We start from the raw sequence: 20,172 nt of genomic DNA, 5'->3' as shown, positions 1-20,172 counted from the left end.
ATTCTTGCAATGGCGAAGAACAAAACCATCAAACCTACTTCATCCATAGCTCAACAATCTAAAAAAAATAGTAATAATAATATACAATCAATTAATACAGACAAAACCAAAAAAACTGATACTAATATTCCAAATATTACTAGTAATAATATGACTTTATCAATTGATCGTGAAGCGGAAGTAGCCAAAATCAGGGCGGAAGTTGCGTCGATGTTGCGTAATGCTGGAATAGTGGTACCAGAATCTGTGGCAGTGATTGAGACTACACCGACGGAAGTGGCTAAGGAAACAGATGGGATGACTAATTTGAAGGAGAGTGAGGATACTCAGGTGATCAATGAAGTGCAGCAACCACCGCCTGCAGGGGATACGGAAGGTAATATGCTTAAACTTACTTTAGATGATGTCCAGGAGGAAATAGATTACTGGTCATTTGCGATATATGGGTATGTAATGGGGCCTAACCCACCATGGCGGGCTATGGAAGGATATATTAGGAGGGAATGACAGGATTATGAGATTTCAAAGATTGCCTTCTTACCAAATGGCTTATTCGTGGTGAGGTTTGCTACAATGGAACATAGGAAGTCATTTTTTGAGAAAGGAATGTTCCTATTTGATGGTAAGCATGTGATTGTTCGTCCTTGGGAACCTAATACTAAGATAACCAAAATTTCAGTTAAAACAGTTCCTATTTGGGTGAAATTGATGGGCTTAGACTTGAAATTCTGGGGGACAAAATGTTTGGAAAAACTGGCTTCTATAATTGGGAAATTTGTCAGAGTTAATGATCTTACTCTGGACAAATCTCTGTTGGGCTTTGCCAGGGTTATGGTAGAGGTTGGTATTGATCAACACTTTCTTGAGAAAATTATGTTTATGGACGAGATGGGACAGAATGTGACGGTATTGGTTGAGTATGAGTGGCTACCAGTCACTTGTACTAAATGTAAGGGGATTGGGCATAAGGAGATGCAATGTAGGAGAGGCAATGGTTGGGTCATGAGGCCTTCTCAACCAATATAATAGGGTCCTAAGAAGCAGGTCTGGAAAAGGAGAGAACCTGTGGCCACAACTGCTGACACAGAACATTTCCCAAAGTTACCTCAGGGTGGTTTAGGTGTTCCACAAACTAGTTTATCTGGGATTGTGAACAGGGTGCAGAATTCTGTAAAAGTGGTGATGATAACCCCGACTAATTGTGGACACCGGCCCACGGGGGTCGCTCGGTGAAAGCGAGCAAGCTTTGCATTTGTGGAGTCGCCACCAATTTATTGTGGAAAATTGGAAACCGTTCGAATACCTCGTGTCACGTCAAGACACAAAGTAGTGGCATGAACACCAAGAACTCGTTACCCTTAGCATTCTATGTCTAGAATGACTCTCGTGGATGCCAATGAACACGGATGTTCACAGAGATCTGGAGTAAGGGGTGAGGGTACGTATTAGGAAGCTCTTTTGATCGAACACCTAATCCCGCCCGCCTCGATAGCGGCATCTACTAATGATTAGGGAAATTATCTATACTTGATATGTTGAAGGTTATATGCATGCTATGCAACATCCAATAAATTAATCCTAGCATGTGAGAATTAACTAAGTCGCTGAACAATTAATTAGCACTTATTAGGTCGAAATATGATTTAGAATTAATTACATGTGGAAACAAGTAATAAATCATCCAATACGATAAATAAATAAATGCAATAATTAAAATTACAATAATTACAACGGGTTAATTGATTTACGTCGAAAATACACTTAAAACGGATGGTTTTAGAAAAGAAAGGAAAAATAAATAAACAAACAGATTAGCGGTGATAATACGAGTAATAGTAGATAAATACGTTAGCTAATAACTAGGTCAAAGCTAGAACGGAAGTTCAGGGGCAGAATTCAACCCGGAACAGGCGCAGCAGTGCTGCGTCCTTTGGAAGAGGCGCAGCATCTGCAACGTCCTTTCCAGAGGTGAATTCTGGCTGTGAAGCCGGAATTGCGAATTGTTAATGTCCATTGGTGATTTAATGATCGATTAATAATATTTGACTCGGATGGAAGTGTTTAAACATATTATTTACATGTGAATTAGTCATAAAAACAATAAAACACGGACTCAAATTAATTAGAATGAATTAAACGCTAATTACAAGATTAATTATGAATTAAATTGGTTAAAACTAACTAATTAGGTTAAATTAATGTTAAACTATTGACGATGATGACGATGAACAGATGAGAATATACCAAAGGTCGAATTCCAGAGACTTGATATTGATGAATCGAATCTCTAAAACCCGGATTGATTTAATGACGAAAACCCGCAAATATTAATTATAAGGGATTTAAGTCGGGAATTAAAAAGGTGACGAATTAATAATGTATATATGTTAAAATTATCATGCTAATAAAATAAGAACAAGCAAAGACGAAACAAGAAATAACAGACGAAAATAACAGAAGACGAAGGAAGAAGAAAGAGAGCAGGAACTGCGGCAGCCTCAGGAAGAGGCGCAGCAGGTGCTGTGTCCCTTCGAAGAGGCACAACAGTTGCTGCGCTCCTTCTCGACATCTGTCTCCCGTTAATCCGTTAAAAAGGGTTTGAATAAAGGTTTTGTAAATCGGTTTTGAATATATTTTCAACGTAAACCTTACAATAATGATTACAAAAATAAAGTACAATAATAAGAGATAGGATTTACACCCTCAGACTTACATGTTTGACGAAACGAGATTAACTAAGTTAAGGTTTAGTGATGCTCGATTTGAATGTACGACGAAAGTGCCCTCTAAGAGGAAAACGAACAAGATTGATTAAGTTGATTGATGTGGAGTTGGTCAAATTGGTCGGTCATGCAAAACGAGGCTGGTACTCAGAAGGATCCGAGCATACGTGGTCGAAAGTTCAAGCACGTAGACGCCAAAAAGCAAGAGCGTGGTCTTACAATGCAAAGGGAGAAGATAAGGGCGGACACTCGAGTGAGAAATATGAGGAACGAAGGTCCCTATTTATACTAATCACGGAAGGAATTAGGGTTTCGGAGAAACTTTGGAAGCAAATCTCAAAAAGATTTTAAAATACGCAGAAATGAGCTGGGGAAGAGGCGCAGCAACCACTGCGTCTCTTGGAAGAGGCGCAGCACCTGCTGCGCCCTTTCCCCAAGGGTTTCCTCCTGCGGAAGAAAGATTTTCCGCGTTTCTATTATGGAATTGCAGCTTGATCTTAATTTCCTTATTATTTATGATATAATTTCGGAAAATAAATTACCAAAAGATTAAAAGATTGAAATATGGAATAGAAATATCCGGAACATTCCAGAATATTCTGACTCGGCATTTTAAACGGTTATTAGAAAATGAAGACGGTTTTTGACCCGGACTCCAAATGTACTCTAATTACTGTCAAAATGACCGTAATGGCGCGTAGATGATGACCAAGGGGTAGACACGAGTATTTGAGCTATCACTTGACGATAAACTTATGAACTATCATAAATTGTTCCGCGTACCAAACATGCGGCCCAATCATCACCGGGTGGCTTGCGGGAGGTGTAGAAATGAGGTATCTACAGAGCCCCCACTTTGACTAAGGCTTGGACAAGGCGAAAGTCAAAGTATAGCCATCAGGTCAATCGAAGATTACAACCTGACGACTATGGCGACGCGAGGCGGCTCAAGAGGTCTGAGCCAAGGACCTGTCATCGGGAACATTTTAGAGTCTGTCGACTATCGGGGAGGGTCGTTTAAAGTCCATTAGACTACGTAAGGAGGCTCGCCAACCATAAGAAGAGACTATACCTGAAATTCCTTGAGATTCCTTACTCTATCGGACTCCAAGGGGAAACAAAACGTAAGATTTGAAGGATTGAAAGGGGCAGCAGGACGTCGGTAGAAACTGCTGGGAGAAATCTGCTTGGATCAGTCTTCAAACAAACTTCGGTAAAACTTGAGATTGATGATGATCTCCACGTGTTGAGAGGGACAATTGGCTGTCTTGAACTCTCACTGGGGGAACATAATTGAAGTTGATATTGAACTCCACGTGTTGAGAGGGACAATTGGCTGTCTTGAACTCTCGCTGGGAAAATAATTGAGGTGTGTCAAAACACCTGTCAGACAAAATTCGCTCATTGTGGCAAGCGAGGTCTTGATAAAGCACTGCGACAGTTCGCAGTTGGCTTGAAAATACGGGTCCGGACGAAGAATAAATATCAAACGGACCAAATATACGATATATGGCGTTGAGGAAGAGGCGCACCAAAGATGGGCCCACTAATAACGAATTTATAACGAATTTTCAAAAATTGATTTGGAGGAAAGCTGAGGAAGAGGCGCAGCACCTGCTGCGTCCTTTCCTGGATGTGTCCCTGTCTGAGTAAAAACTCGATAAAAATCGCGTTTTATTCCATAATTACAAAATATAACTTCGTCAAAACTCTCTCAAATTCTAACCATTTCCCGTCAAAATTTGATCAAAAGCTTGCATTTGCCATAACTAATCGAGGTATGTATATTATTTTTGCATTAATCTTCCGTATTTGCTTGATTTGAGTCGAGAAAATTAGGGTTTTCGACCCAAATTACTCGAAAATTTGGGGCTTTTCCCCCAAATGAATTTCCTTTGCGAAATTGACTTTAGAAATGGATAATTGGTAGCATAAGGATCATAACCATGTGTTCATTTCGAATTTTCATTGAGTTTTGAGCATTTGAGCGAAATTGTGACGGTTTCACAGCTGAGTCGTAAATCACTTCGAAAATACCCTTAGGATTGGCCATTTGTGACGAAACTTGATATTTGGAATCCTTGTGTGATGGATAAACTTCCTACCATCTCGGAATTTTGGTTTGTAACGGCTTTTTTAGGACAATTTCTAGGGCATAATCGCCGTAATAATGAAATGCTGTCGAAATTCCGACTCGAACCCATGACTAGGCTTGAATTTAGGCTTGATTTGACCCATATTACCATATGAGCGGTCGGGTTTCGAGGAAAATGGCCAAAGATGGCGAGAAAAGAGCGATTTCGGAGCTTTGAAAGCTCGAAAATCCCCTAACTAAGGCTCGTCGTCACTTGACGCGGCCTAATTCACTTTAATTTTGCAGGTGACGAGGCTTCTACATCATGGAGCGGTCCCATGGACATGGATATCAGTTTCGACCCTTCTCTTACGCTCGAGGAGGCGTTAGAGGAGGCTTTTGCTGCAGTGGCGGCCGCGGAGAAGGTCGGCGAGGAGGAGGTTGCTAAGGAGGAGGCCCCGAGCCGGGCCAACGTCGGACGAGGTGGTCACCAGCTGAGGGGAGCGCCCGAGTGGGCTGAGAGATGGGATGGCCAATATCTCATCTGGGCAGCGGAGAGTCACCTCTCCTACAGGACGGTGAAGAGCTTGGTAAATCGAATTCACCATTCTTTCATTTATCCTTCTTTTGTTATTCCTTTTTCTCTTTCATTCGAGCTAAAGATAGCTCTTATTTTGAATCAAAATAAGAGGCCGGGAACATCAGGTCGTTCTTGGGTTATACGACGATGATGGAGGCTTACGGGAGGCTGTCAGCGGAGGAGCAGACCATCATCGAGTTGGGAGCTTTTGGGGCCCTAGTACGAGCGTGGAGGGACATCAAGGGAAGGAAGATTCGGGCTAACCTTTGCCTGATTCGAGCTTTCCTTGATCGGTTTTGGGACACGACCTCGACCTTTCACATGCCTTTTGGCGAGGTTGGGGTCACTTTGGAGGATTACGGCATGATCTCTGGTCTGTCGTGCTGGACTGTGGCTGTGGTGTGGCCGGAGACAGCCATGAGAGTGGACTCGGCTGAGGCTAAGAGCTTGATTGGTTTGAACCTGGCGGCGAAAGTTGCTGCGGTTTCCGGGTTGGTGCCGAGTTGCTACGTCCGGGATTATTTTGCTGGGAAGATCCCAACGTTGGTGACGATCGATGGGAGGGAGACGGCTCCACCTCCTTGTACTGCGGAGCAGAGAGCTCGTCTGTGGCTCTGGTGGTTCTTGTCTTCGCTCTACCTTGGAGACAAGGGAGAGAGGCTGTTGACGAAGCTTCTTCCCTTACTTTCTGACTTGAGTGCCCTAGGTCGTTGGGACTGGGTCACTGCTGGCTTTGCGGTCCTCATTCGTTACATGAGGGCCATGGTTCGTCCGAAGCTGGTGGAGAAGGGGACTTCTCCTGCCACTGTTGGTCCTGGACTTCTGCTGGAGGTATGAACCTTTATTTCGTATCATGAAAGATCATTTCCTTTCCTTATCGAATCACAAAAGATTGTTATTGATTATCTTGTTTTGTAGGCGTGGGTGTACTCCTACTTTTCGGGCTTCACGCCCAAGAGGACGGAGCCGGGGGAGAGAGCTTATCCCCTTGTAAGGGATTGGGTGATGTGTCACAAGAAGAGTCAGCGTTCCTCTCACGACGTCTGTCGACGGGATGTGAACGCCCTGCAACTGAGTGGCGTGAGTATCCTCGACTCACTTTCCTTTGTTTGTTTTCTCATTCCTTTCTTTTAGAACTGATCATAAGAATGACCTCTTGTTTGCTTATCTTAGTGGGTGTCCAGGCCTTGGGCGGACTACACTGGCGCTCCTTCTTTTGTGGCTGAGGTCCTTCGACCTAGGAGCTCGAGCCGGTTGCTGCTGAGGACATTGATGGGTCCCGTGTGGTACTTGGGCGAGCGTTTGACTCACCAGTGCTCTCGAGATGTCTTAACGGTCCCCATCGATCCTCCTCGGACGATGTTTAGGGAGCCTTCCGATGCTGAAAGGGATGCTAACCTGGCAGACGTCGGTGGTGACGCTCTCCTTCTTCCTGACGAGGACTACTCCGCGTTCCTCTACCGGAGGTTGGCGTACTGGCCGGTTGTGGTGAGTGCTTTACTTTTCCTTCGATTGGCTTAAAAACAAGATGAATGATCATCGTTTGATGGAAACCATTTGAATTTTTGCAGGAGGTCGAGGCGGCGGGCGTCGAGCCCCCAGCGTTTCCCGAGACCCTTGAGTATACTGATGCGGCGGGGATGACGACGGTCTCCGAGCTTCGCGACTTTGGCGAGGCGGTGGCAGATGCTGGCCTGGACGAGTGGCAGCATCTGATTCGGGGGGTAAGTTCCCCAACTTGATTAGCTTTTGTATAAGAATACATTTGTTTGATTTTGTCCAATCATTGAGAATCCTTGTTTATTGAAATGCAGGTGGCGCCATCTCGGTTCGTGGCTTCGTGGAGGGTAGCCAACCAGCTACGGGCTACTGTCGTCGAGGCACTTGCTGGCGATCGAGGACGTCAGGTATGAACCTTCTGTTTACTTCATTTTTGAATTTTCTAACTTTCTTTGTGTTGGAATGATTGACATGAGCCAATTCTTGCAGAGGGAGCGCGACATGGAGCGAGAGCTAGCGCAGTCCCGGGAGGAGACAACTCGCCTGCTAAGGGAGTTGGAGGTCCGCGACGCCGAGATCGCTACTCTCGAGGCGAGAGTTGCTGAGCTAGGCGGCGACCAGCAGTAGTTTGTTTGTTTTTTGTTGTTGGTTGTACGCATACACTTTGTACATTAGGACTTTCATTTTGGACTTTGGACTTTATTTCGGGCACGAGCCCCCAGTTTAATGTACATATGACTTTTTGATTGTATATACGATGGCCTGAGTGCCTTTGCTGCTGGGTTGTCTTGTTTGTACCTGCAGGTTAGCTTTGAACAAGTTTGGTAGATGACGGTTTATGCCGTCGTGCTACCGAAATTCACATAGAATTTACATATAAAACACATATTAATTGTACAAATGGCCTAAATTAGCGCAAGACAAAGATTCGAGAAAATGCAAAAAATTTGCCGAAAATGACCGGACGGTAGGGAGGGCTACCCCCTAAAAACATGAAAATAGAAACGTATAAGTTTGAAATGTAATATGAAATGGGAGTGAAATGATTCCCCAAAAGAAAAAAAAATAAAAAGGAAATGGGTAAGTTTGAAAATAAATAATTAAATTGGTGAAATGATTCCCCAAAAAGAAAAATTAAAAAAGAAATGAGTAAGTGTGCTTGGTTGACGAAAATGCCGATTTTGCCTCGAAAAGCGTGTCCGTAAGATTAGGAAAACCCAAATTATGGTAATTCGACGGAATTTACCAAAAATAATAACCCATATGAATAGGAAATTGTGTTTTAAGGAATTAGGAAAGATCCAACGCGGAACATCTCAGAAATACAGCTGAGGAAGAGGCGCAGCATGAGCTGCGTCCCTTTGAAGAGGCGCAGCACGTGCTGCGCCCTTTCCCCAGTTTGTCCGTCCTGACAGATTTTAGGAAACCGCTTTTAGTATAAATGTAGACGTCGATGGAGGTTTTATTCACATAATTCTTCCGTCTTTCTTCCGTCTATTACATAAAACTCTCTAATCAATCATACAATATGAATACTTTAGAAATCCGTCTCAAAGAATGGACAAACGAATTCTCAAATGTGGAGAAACACGATATGGGTGCCTACAACTTTGGATCGATTCTGAGCTTGAAACTAGTTAAGGTGGTCAAACCGTTCTTGGATGCTTGTCTTGAGTATTGGGACCTTAATTTCCACGTGTTTGCCTTCCCTGGAGGCGATATATGTCCGTTTCCTGAAGAAATTGCTGCAATTGGCGGTTGGGACCCAGAACATATGCCTGCTATACCCTCTACTTCTCAAGGGTATAAAAATAAATTTAGGGATTTGCTTGGATTGACAAGAGCTGAGGTTGACCCTCATGTGACCTCAAAAGGAATCTGAATGCTTGATTTCATTGATCGGTTCATAAATAAGGCAGACCCTACCATCTCTCATATTGCGAGACGTAGGGCATTCGGGTTTTGCCTACTGCATGGCTATGTCCTCCAAGGGCATGTTGATGAGGATATGAGAGGTGATCCTTGCTATTTGAGCCTAGTTGAGCAAATGGAACTGCGCAGGAGCCCAGTGTAATACTCCGTATTTATGAGTCTTTGGGTACTCTATCGATTAGGCCTTACTCTGTCGAGTAAGGGTAGGTTGTGTTTTAAAATAGTTTCTGACCTGTTGGGTACTCGATCGAGTAACTATGATACTCGATCGAGTAAGGGGGTACTCGATCGAGTACCTTAGATACTCGATCGAGTATCCGGTTTACGAGGAGTTTTTCTTGGGTTTTGTTAATTATGCGATTAAGATATATAACCTTTTCCGTCATCATTCTAAACACTTTTGCAAAACCTAATTTACTGTCAAAGAGAGAAAGAAAGTACGTTCATCATCTTAATCGCATTGTTAGCAAATCCCGGAGTTTGGAAGGTCGGTTTTCATCGTTTGTTATACCGTTGAGATCCTTGCGTCAAGGGTAAGATCTATGTACCCTTTTTGTTGTCTTTCCTTTAAGTTGATTAAACCCTAATCTAGGGATTTGGGGGTTCTTGAGTAGTTTGTGATTTGGTAGCATTTGTATGTTGTATGATAGGAGGAGGTTTCGTAGAAGAAGCTTTTTGATACAGCTGTAGAGACCGTCTGATAGTTGTGCTTTCCAGGTAGGATTTCCTACTCAGTATTAGTCCCATAATGGGATGATTGTTGATGTGTTGAGATTGATTGTTTGATATAGTAATTGTATTGTGACGGCTGTGATTGTGATTGTGATTGTTTTTCTATGGTTCTCGAGATGCGTTCTCGGCTGAGTGGAGTCACTTGCGGGAGTGGCTTCACGCCCTAGTTTTGCCCTTCGTGGAACCCGCCACGGAAGGGGATGTGCACATTAATGGACAGGGTTATCGCTCGGTATGATAAGCGGGGCTTAGGTGGGAACGGCTGCGGTCCCCCACTGGCAGGGCTGGTCCAGTGGACAGTCGGTGATTGAGATTGTTGGGATTGGTGTGATTGAGTGTGTGTGTGACGGTTAAGCTGTCTGTTTATCTTATTGTTGATATATTGTGTTGTGTGATTAGTACTGACCCCGGTTGTTGTTTTGTAAACCTCCGGTGATCCATTCGGGGATGGTGAGCAGTAATTGAGCAGGTTTGAGTTGTGTACTGGGATAGCTGGGATGTGCCACCGTCTTACGATAGAAGTCTTCCGCTGTAGTCTTTTAGTTTTATGACATTTCAGTATTACAGTAGACAGTTGGTTTTAAGAACTTGTACCCGTATTTTGGGATTTGGTTTCAGTTGTACTTTTCACTAAAATTATATCATTTAAGTTGTTTCGTTATTGTCTTATGAATATCATGCCTCGGGTAACCGAGATGGTAATATCTTCATACCTGAGTGGTCCTGGTAAGGCACTTTGAGTATGGGGGTGTTACAAATGGTATCAGAGCAATTAAAATGAACCTAATGAACATAGGGAGTCAATTAAAATGAACCCGGGGTAAAGGTTGTAGGAGCTAATGCAAAGGCTTGGGAGACGTCCTGAAGTCGCGAACTCGCCCTACAATTTTGAACCGGTCACATGGGGGGTGTATGTCAAGGTCGTATGCGTTGTTTGGTTAGCTTGTGTGTGAATGTGATGAAGTGTGTGTAACTGTTGGATGTTTGCAGTAGAAAGTTGAGAATGTGAAAGAAAGGTTGATGATATATGTAGAACTGTTGTTGGAATGAGAAACATGATGGATGTTTACAATGTGGTGTTTAATAACATGATATAATGATTTCGTAGATCGTATGAAAAGATGCGTAGCATTATATGCTTAGTTATGATATAACGTTGGTTTTATAAAGTTTTTAGCATGTTAGAATATGATATAGCATGCGGGTAGCCTTTTTTTGAGTTAGCATGACTCGATCGAGTGGGACTGACTTGATCGGGTAGGTTTTTGACGATTTTGAGTCCAGAATCGTGTTTTTGGGCACTCGATCGAGTACCTTGGGCACTCGATCGAGTAGGGGGTCACTCGATCGAGTAGCCTAGCTACTCGGTCGAGTATGTTAGAGATCAGAAGGTCTGTTTGGGGTCTGATGTTGGGGCACTCGATCGAGTATGGTGGGCACTCGATCGAGTAGCCTGTTACTCGATCGAGTATGTTTGGGAACTCGATCGAGTAGGATCTGGGCAGCTTGTTTTCTTGTTTTGAGGTTTTTGCGCGTATGTTTATATCCACCCCTTTTTCTGATATAGTTTCAAGATACCGCCCAAGAAGAATGCGTTGTATGCGAGAGCTGAGCTTATGAACATAGATGACATCGTTAAGATGTTGGAGCATCAGGATGCTCTTACTGAGGCTTTAAAGCCTGTGGGGAAAGATAAGGATAAGGATTAGGAGAAAGAGGTTGATTACTCTAAAATCAGCCTCTATATAGCGAGGTTTAACCCGAAAGAGTACAAGGGGGTTGGGGAGCCTAACCTTCTTGATAGCTGGCTTAGAGAGATGGAGAACATATTAGATTTGGTTCACTGTCCTGATGAGATGAGAGTGGAACAGGCTGCGTTCTATCTGAGGGAGGCAGCTGGCAAGTGGTGGGATATGGTGAAAGTGAGTGCTAAGGAGTTATATACGAACCAAGGTTTACCTGCTATACCTTGGGAGGAGTTTCGTAGGGCTATGAGAAAAGAGTTTGTACCGGAGCATGTGAGGAGTAAGTTGAGAGAAGAGTGACAGTTTTAAGATGACCGCTGAGATGTCTGTGGCCGAGTACTACAGGCAGTTCAATGAGAAGTCTAGGTATGCTGAGGATATGGGTTTGAGTGAGGAGAATCTGGCGCTGAGGTTTGAGAGGGGGTTGACCCCTAAGATTATGGATAAGTTACCCGTGGGAGTCCTTACTGATGTTAAGGAAGCTTATGAGAAGGCTGGGAGAGCTGAGAGGTTGGTGGAGATGGCTCAGGAGAGGTTAGGTGGCGAGAAAAGGAAGTCTGAGAGCGAGGGTGGTGGCCAATCTAGTCACAAGAAAGGCAACCACAATCAGTCTAGAGGGTTTTCTTCTAGGTTAGGGTTCAGTGCTGGGGCTTCCTTTGGGCGTGGCCGTGGAGGTGGTAGTAGTAGTTGGGGAACGACCTGCTTCAGTTGTGGTGGTGTAGGCCACAAGAGACATGAGTGCACAAGTGCACCGAGAACTTTCCAGAGACCTGCGCAGAGCTACACGAACAATAGACCGGCTGGGTCGTGGTCAAACCGGGGAAGTCAGAGCTACCAGAGTGGAGGCAACCGCAACGGCGGTAATTCTTATCAGAAACCACCAACGAACAACAACAACAATCAAGGGTCGGGTGCTAAGCCGACCACATCATCCCAAGATCTTGTCCGGGGAGGTGGACGGAAGACCAGTGGAAAGTTATTCATGATGGAGAAGAAAGCAGCTGAGGAGGATGCACACGTTATCACTAGTACTTTTCTTGTTAATGGTATTCATACCTTTGTTTTGTTTGATTCGGGGGCTTCTCAGTCGTTTGTATCTTCAAGTCATGTTAACCGGTTGGGTTTGAGGGTGTATGAGTCTGTTAGTGAGCAAGTTTTTATACCTTCGGGTGAGTCTGTATCTTGTGGGAGGTTATATAGGGATGTACCTATGATAGTTGGGCAAGTTGATTTCCCGGTAGACTTGCTAGAGTTTCCTTTTGACGGTTTTGAGATGATAGTTGGGATGGATTGGCTGGGAAAGTATAAAGCTAAGATAGACTGCCATCAAAAGAAAGTGTCTTTAAGAGGTCCTAAGGGCATTAGTGTGTCTTATCGTGGGTTTCTAGTCAAACCCAAAGTTAAGTTGATTGCAGTTGTTACTTTGAAGTCATATCTGAGGAAGGGATGTCCTTTGATATTGTGCCATGTGAGAGATGACCGGATCGAGGGTCCGACGGTTGATCAGATACCAGTGGTGGGAGAGTTTGAGGATGTGTTTCAGGAAGAGATTCCGGGGTTGCCGCCGAGAAGAGAGATAGATTTCACAGTAGAGTTGAAACCAGGGACGGGGCCAATCTCTAAGACACCGTACCGTATGGGTCCTAAAGAGATGGAGGAGCTCAGGAAACAGTTAGATGATCTGATAGAGAAGGGATACATTAGACCTAGTGTATCGCCATGGGGAGCACCAGTTCTTTTCGTGAAGAAGAAAGATGGGAGTTTGAGGTTGTGCATAGATTACAGGGAGCTGAACCGAGTGACGGTGAAGAACAAGTATCCTTTGCCAAGGATAGATGACCTGTTTGATCAGTTGAGTGGTGCATCAGTCTTTTCTAAGATTGATTTGAGATCAGGGTACCATCAAGTGAAGATTAGAGAGGTGGACATACCAAAGACAACTTTCATGTCGAGGTATGGCCATTATGAGTATGTGGTGATGCCGTTTGGGTTGTCTAATGCACCGGTAGTGTTTATGGATTTGATGAATAGGATCTTTAGACAGTTTTTGGACAAGTTTGTAGTGGTGTTTATCGATGATATCTTAGGCTACTCCAAGACTAAGGAGGAGCATGAGGAGCATCTGAGGGTCATGTTGCAGACTTTGAGGGAGCATGAGCTATATGCTAAGCTATCCAAGTGTGAGTTCTGGTTAGAGAAGGTTGCTTTTCTGGGGCATGTGATCTCTAAAGATGGAGTAGCTGTGGATCCGGCAAAGATTGAAGCAGTGACAAAGTGGGAAGCACCAAAGAATGTTGCTGAGATCAGAAGTTTCTTGGGTTTAGCTGGATACTACAGACGGTTCGTGAAAGATTTCTCCAAGATAGCTAGACCTATGACAGCGTTGATGAGGAAAGAGAACAGGTTTCGTTGGGATGAGAGTTGTGAGACGGCGTTCCAAACATTAAAGGAGCGTTTGACCACAGCTCCTATCTTAGCATTACCTGAGGGGATTGAGAACTTTGAGGTTTATACAGATGCCTCAAAGAATGGGTTGGGATGTGTGTTGATGCAGAACGGTAAGGTGATTGCCTATGCTTCTAGGCAATTGAAGCCTTATGAGGAGAACTACCCTACTCATGATCTGGAGTTGGGTGCAGTGGTGTTTGCTCTCAAGATTTGGAGACATTACCTTTATGAAGCAATCTTTAAGGTATTTTCTGATCACAAGAGTCTCAAGTACATCTTCACTCAAAATGAGTTGAACATGAGACAGAGGAGGTGGATGGAGCTGATTGGCGATTATGACATGGAAATTATCTACCATGAAGGGAAGGCCAATGTAGTTGCTGATGCTTTGAGTAGAAAGAGTGTACATTCTCTGTGTACAGTTCTATCTTTGATGAGGCTGAGAGATGAGGTAGCGAGGTTTAGGATACATATGATGCAGAAAGGAGATGTCGTAGGTGATCTGACAGTGCAGCTTGAGTTTTATGATGACATTCGAGGTAAGCAGGCGTTGGATCCTAAGATAGTGGAGTGGAGAGCTGGTGTAGAGAAAGGAACAGTGTCTCGATTCTCTATTCATACAGATGGTAGTTTGAGGTTTGATGGTAGGTGGTGTGTTCCTAATGATGAGGAGTTGAAAAAGACTATAATGACAGAGGCACATTGCACACCATATTCAGTTCATCCAGGTGGAGATAAGTTGTACAAGGATTTAAAGAATACGTTCTGGTGGCCTGGGATGAAGAAAGAGACAGCTGAGTTTGTGGCCCGTTGTTTGACATGCCAGAGAGTAAAAGGGGAACAGCGACGACCACAAGGTAAGATTCAGTCTTTAACGGTACCTGAGTGGAAGTGGGAATCCATTTCCATGGATTTTATCGTGGGTTTGCCAAAGAGTCAACAAGGTAACAACATGATTTGGGTAATAGTGGATCGACTGACCAAGTCAGCTCACTTTGTTCCAATGAAAGATACATGGACTAAAGCACAATTGGCTATGGCCTATCGAAAGAACGTGCTTAAGTTACATGGAGTCCCTAAGGACATAGTGTCTGACAGAGATGCGAGATTTATATCAAGGTTTTGGAAAGAGTTGCAGGAATCGTTGGGAACAACTTTGAAGATGAGTACAACATTTCATCCTCGCGACAGACAGACAGATGACGAGAGAACAATCAAGACTCTTGAGGATATGTTGCGAGCTTGTGTGATGGATTTTGGTGGTAGCTGGGAACAGAGGTTGGACTTGATAGAATTTTCTTACAATAACAGCTATAACACTAGTATTGGTATGGCACCATTTGAGGCTTTGTATGGGAGGAGATGTAGGAGACCGATTTGTTGGGACGATAGTGCTGAGGCAGTGGTTTTAGGACCAGAAATGGTGCACGAGATGGTGGAACAGATTAAGATGATCAGGGAACGGATGAGAGCAGCTCAGGATAGGCAAAAGAGTTATGCAGATCTACATCGCCGGGACATAGAGTTTCAAGTTGGGGACAAGGTTCTTTTGAAAGTGTCTCCTATGCGTAGGGTTATGAGATTTGGGAAGAAAGGCAAGCTAAGTCAGAAGTTTATTGGGCCTTATGAGATCTTAGAGCGAGTTGGGGAAGTTGCATATCGTCTGGCTTTACCAGCTGCGCTAGAGAGAGTTCATAATGTGTTTCATGTATCGCAGCTGCGGAAGTATGTGAGTGACCCGTCACATGTGTTAGAGGCAGAGAACTTAGAGCTAGAGGAGTCCTTATCATATCTTGAGGTGCCTAAGCAGATTCTTGACCGAAAGGTTAGGAAGACTAGGAGTGGTGAGACAGTTTTGCTTAAGATCCTTTGGTCTAACCACGAGACTGAGGAAGCTACATGGGAGCCAGAGGAAGCTATGAAAGCGCGTTACCCTTTTATTTTTTATCAGGTATGTATGGTTACGGGGACGTAACCTTGTTTCTTTTAGGGGGGTAGGAGATGATCGCGAAGAGTTTTTAGAAGTTTTAGACCCTTTTTTGTATGTCGTGTCGGTATGTTTGTCGGGATGAGTTGGGTTAGTAACATGTTTTATGTTGAGTTTCGTTTAGATTGTTGAGTCGGAAGTGTTGTGGGAGTACCTTTGTTTAGTTGTGGTTTGAACTTCGGGGACGAAGTTCTTTTTAAGGAGGGAAGACTGTAATACTCCGTATTTATGAGTCTTTGGGTACTCTATCGAGTAGGCCTTACTCTGTCGAGTAAGGGTAGGTTGTATTTTAAAATAGTTTCTGACCTGTTGGGTACTCGATCGAGTAAGGGGGTACTCGATCGAGTACCTTAGATACTCGATCGAGTATCCGGTTTACGGGTAGTTTTTCTCGGGTTTTGTTAATTATGCGATTAAGATATATAACCTTTTTCGTCATCATTCTAAACACTTTTGCAAAACCTAATTTACTGTCAAAGAGAGAAAGCAAGTACGTTCATCATCTTAATCGCATTGTTAGCAAATCCCGGAGTTTGGAAGGTCGGTTTTCATCGTTTGTTATACCGTTGAGATCCTTGCGTCAAGGGTAAGATCTATGTACCCTTTTTGTTGTCTTTCCTTTAAGTTGATTAAACCCTAATCTAGGGATTTGGGGGTTCTTGAGTAGTTTGTGATTTGGTAGCATTTGTATGTTGTATGATAGGAGGAGGTTTCGTAGAAGAAGCTTTTGATAATTTTGTAGAGACCGTCGATAGTTGTGCTTTCCAGGTAGGATTTCCTACTCAGTATTAGTCCCATAATGGGATGATTGTTGATGTGTTGAGATTGATTGTTTGATATAGTAATTGTATTGTGACGGCTGTGATTGTGATTGTGATTGTTTGTCTATGGTTCTCGAGATGCGTTCTCGGCTGAGTGGAGTCACTTGCGGGAGTGGCTTCACGCCCTAGTTTCGCCCTTCATGGAAACCGCCACGGAAGGGGATGTGCACATTAATGGACAGGGTTATCGCTCGGTATGATGAGCGGGGCTTAGGTGGGAACGACTGCGGTCCCCCATCGGCGGGGTCGGGTCCGGTGGACAGTCGGTGATTGAGATTGTTGGGATTGGTGTGATTGAGTGTGTGTGTGTGACGGTTAAGCTGTCTGTTTATCTTATTGTTGATATATTGAGTTGTGTGATTAGTACTGACCCCGGTTGTTGTTTTGTAAACCTGCGGTGATCCATTCGGGGATGGTGAGCAGTAATTGAGCAGGTTTGAGTTGAGTACTGGGATAGCTGGGATGTGCCACCGTCTGACGATAGAAGTCTTCCGCTGTAGTCTTTTAGTTTTATGACATTTCATTATTACAGTAGACAGTTGGTTTTAAGAATTTGTACCCGTATTTTGGGATTTGGTTTCAGTTGTACTTTTCATTAAAGTTATATCATTTAAGTTGTTTCGTTATTGTCTTATGAATATCATGCCTCGGGTAACCGAGATGGTAATATCTTCATACCTGAGTGGTCCTGGTAAGGCACTTTGAGTATGGGGGTGTTACACCCAGCTTGCCTATGTTTAGGAGAGATCCTATTGGGGTTGGATAACAGGAAAGCCAACTGTGACCTTCCTTATTTAGGAAGTCCCATCATTTTGCAGATAAAAGAATACAACCTTTTGTCTGTTTTTTTTTTGTTCGTTTTACTTTTTTTTTTTATACTAATACCTGCTTTGGTAGATTTGGCTTATGAAGCGTCTGCGGCTGATCGAGCCCCCAGTTAATGTTCCTGCTTATCATGCTCGCTTAATTGCAATGAGGACCAGGCTTTACATGGTGGACTTTACACGGATTTGCAACTATTGGGAGAACAAGTTGAAGAACGTGGATGGTCCCCTGATTAGATGGATTGTACCATGGTGGCATCTCAAGTCTGTCACTGGAGTATCGTCTCTGGATCCTACCCGATCAGTGCGCATTCCTGGCTTAGAGTTTATGATATGCATCTACCCCGAGAGACTGATGAGACAAGTTGGTTTGAAATAGATGATTCCGAAGCTTGATACTGTTCCTCAGACTGCCGTGGCGCTTACATTTGAGAGTCGGAGAGAGTGGGCCATCAAATGGGCTCAGAGAAATATGTGGTTCCTAAACCCTTCTATTAGCGCATTATGGGTATCGGATTCCTACTTGCAGTGGAGGAAGGCTTCTACTTCTGAGGAGCGCGAGAGGCTGAGGAAGCGAGAGCCTATTGTTTACAAGGTTCGTGATGTAGAGAAAGAGAAGGAGAAGCATTTGGCCGAGGGAGAGGAAGAAGCCGGATTCCGAGTTGTTTATCCGTCGAAGAAATCGAAAACCTCTCCTGTCGTTGAAAAGGTGGTTGATAAGAATGGTATGGCTAGACCGCGAGAGAGACCATTGGTGATTAGGTCTGAGATAGCGCAGGAGCGCCCGGCTCGTGGTCGAGATAAGAAATATGACAAGAATGACAAAGGCAAAGGGAAGATGGAAGAATAGCCTAAGTCTTAGTGTTATTTATTATTATTATTATTTGTATTAAAATGGTGGGGTTTTTAGAATCCTAGCCTATTTATTTTAGCATTAGTTTTATTATGTGGCATATTATTATTATTATGGAAAGAAATGAATAAAAGATTGATTGGTTATGAAACTGTTGTGACTTTCTTTTATTATTCTTGTCGAATTCCAAATGCATATGCATATGTCCTTCTATTTACATTTCAAAAATAATGGGTTGTATCCTGTGAAGGATTGCCTACGTATTCATTTTAAAAATGAAATCAAACCCTTGCGCGTAGTTCAAGTAAATGTAAAAGAATAATTGTTCTAAGCAAGAGCTTGTAATGAACTAGAAAATAAGCATGAGCTTTACTTACTCCTAAAGCACAATTCAATTTATTTGATGATATGAGGATGACGAATTGTCAAAATGCAAGAGCAAAGTGACATAAGCTTTATTTCAGCTGGTCAGGGGCCGTTTTTATTTCGTGCCACATGAGCGACACGTAAGGTTACGCAAGGCGCGTTTTTGTTTTTATTTGAGGCATAGTAATGTTTTAGTTGGTCGAGGTTAGTTGGGTTGGCAAATTCATTCCCGTCTAGGTCTGTGATTCTAACCGCACCCCTCGGGAGTATGGACTTGACTAGAAATGGTCCAGCCCAGTTGGGTTTGAACTTTCCTCGTGGATCGACAGGTAAAAGAGCTCTAACTGATTTGAGAACTAAGTCTCCCTCTTTGATGTTTCTTGGCTTAACCCTTTTGTTGAAGGCTCATTTGATATGTGCCTGATATGTTTGCACATTGTTTAATGCGCGCAATCTTCGTTCATCCAGGAGGATGAGTTCTTCATATCTATCCTTCTTCCAATCGTCTTCTGGGATTTGACTTTCGAGTAGAATACGCAAGGATGGTATTTCTAGCTCGACTGGTTGCACGGCTTCCATGCCGTAAGTCAAATAGAAAGGAGTGGCCCCAGTGGGCGTCCTAAGAGACATGCGATATCTCCATAAGGCAAATGGTATCTTGCTTGGCCAATCTCTATAATTGTCAATCATTTTCTTGAGGATTGTGACAACATTTTTGTTTGCTGCCTCTACTGCGCCGTTGGTTTGTGGTCTATATGGGGAGGAATGGTGGTGTTGGATCTTGTATTTGGCTAGCAATTGCTCAGTTTCAGCCTGGAAATGCGACCCATTATCACTGATGATCTCATGTGGGCAGCCGTATCGACAGATGATATTGGTTTGTATGAACTTTGCCACGTTTTTTTGCTGTGAGACTAGTGTAAGAAGCCGCTTCTACCCATTTGGTGAAATAATCGCTTGCCACCAGAATAAAACATTGACCTCCTGTTCCGGCCAGGGTGATCTTCCCGATGATATCGATTCCCCAAGCAAAAAATGGCCAAGGAGACGTCATGGTGTAGAGCAATGAGGGAGTGACATGTTGCACATTCCCGAAGATTTGGCAGTTGTGGCAATGTCTGACATATTTGATGCAATCGGATTCCATTGTGGTCCCGTAATGTCTGACATTTTCTTTGCCATCATTGGTCCACTCATGTGAGGGCCACATTCTCCATCATGGACTTCTTCCATCACTTTCCGTGCCTGTGAATGATCAAGGCAACGCAAGACTACACCAAGAGGTGTTATTTTATACAATTCTCCTTGCATGAGGACGTATTGGGAGGCCAGTAAGCGTATAGCACATTGTCCCCTCTTATCCATATCTGGTGGATAGGTGCCGTTGAGTTTGAAGTTCAGAATTGCTTGGAACCAAGGTTCCTCTGGGTTTTCTTCTTCATCTGTAATTTGGTGCACATAAGCTGGCTCTGAACGTCGTTCGATGCATAAAGGCATTTCTACCATATTATCCGGCATATTAATCAAGGATGCAAGTTTTGCAAGAGCATCTACAAATTGATTCTCTTCTCGAGGTAGGTGTAGGTA

At 43.5% G+C, this 20,172-nt stretch overlaps 1 protein-coding gene across 1 annotated transcript; it reads left to right on the top strand.

Moving 5' to 3' along the window:
- The first annotated feature begins 573 nt into the window (after positions 1–573).
- LOC141608223 (uncharacterized) lies at positions 574–1,026 on the top strand. The gene has a single exon (XM_074427586.1). It carries the CDS (start codon positions 574–576, stop codon positions 1,024–1,026), a length of 453 nt encoding a protein of 150 aa, XP_074283687.1.
- The last annotated feature ends 19,146 nt before the right edge of the window (positions 1,027–20,172 follow it).

This window comes from Silene latifolia, chromosome 10 (genome assembly GCF_048544455.1).
Source record: "Silene latifolia isolate original U9 population chromosome 10, ASM4854445v1, whole genome shotgun sequence".
NCBI lineage: Eukaryota > Viridiplantae > Streptophyta > Magnoliopsida > Caryophyllales > Caryophyllaceae > Silene > Silene latifolia.
Note: the sequence above shows the minus strand (reverse complement) of the source record. Positions and strands in the feature narration are given on the sequence as shown.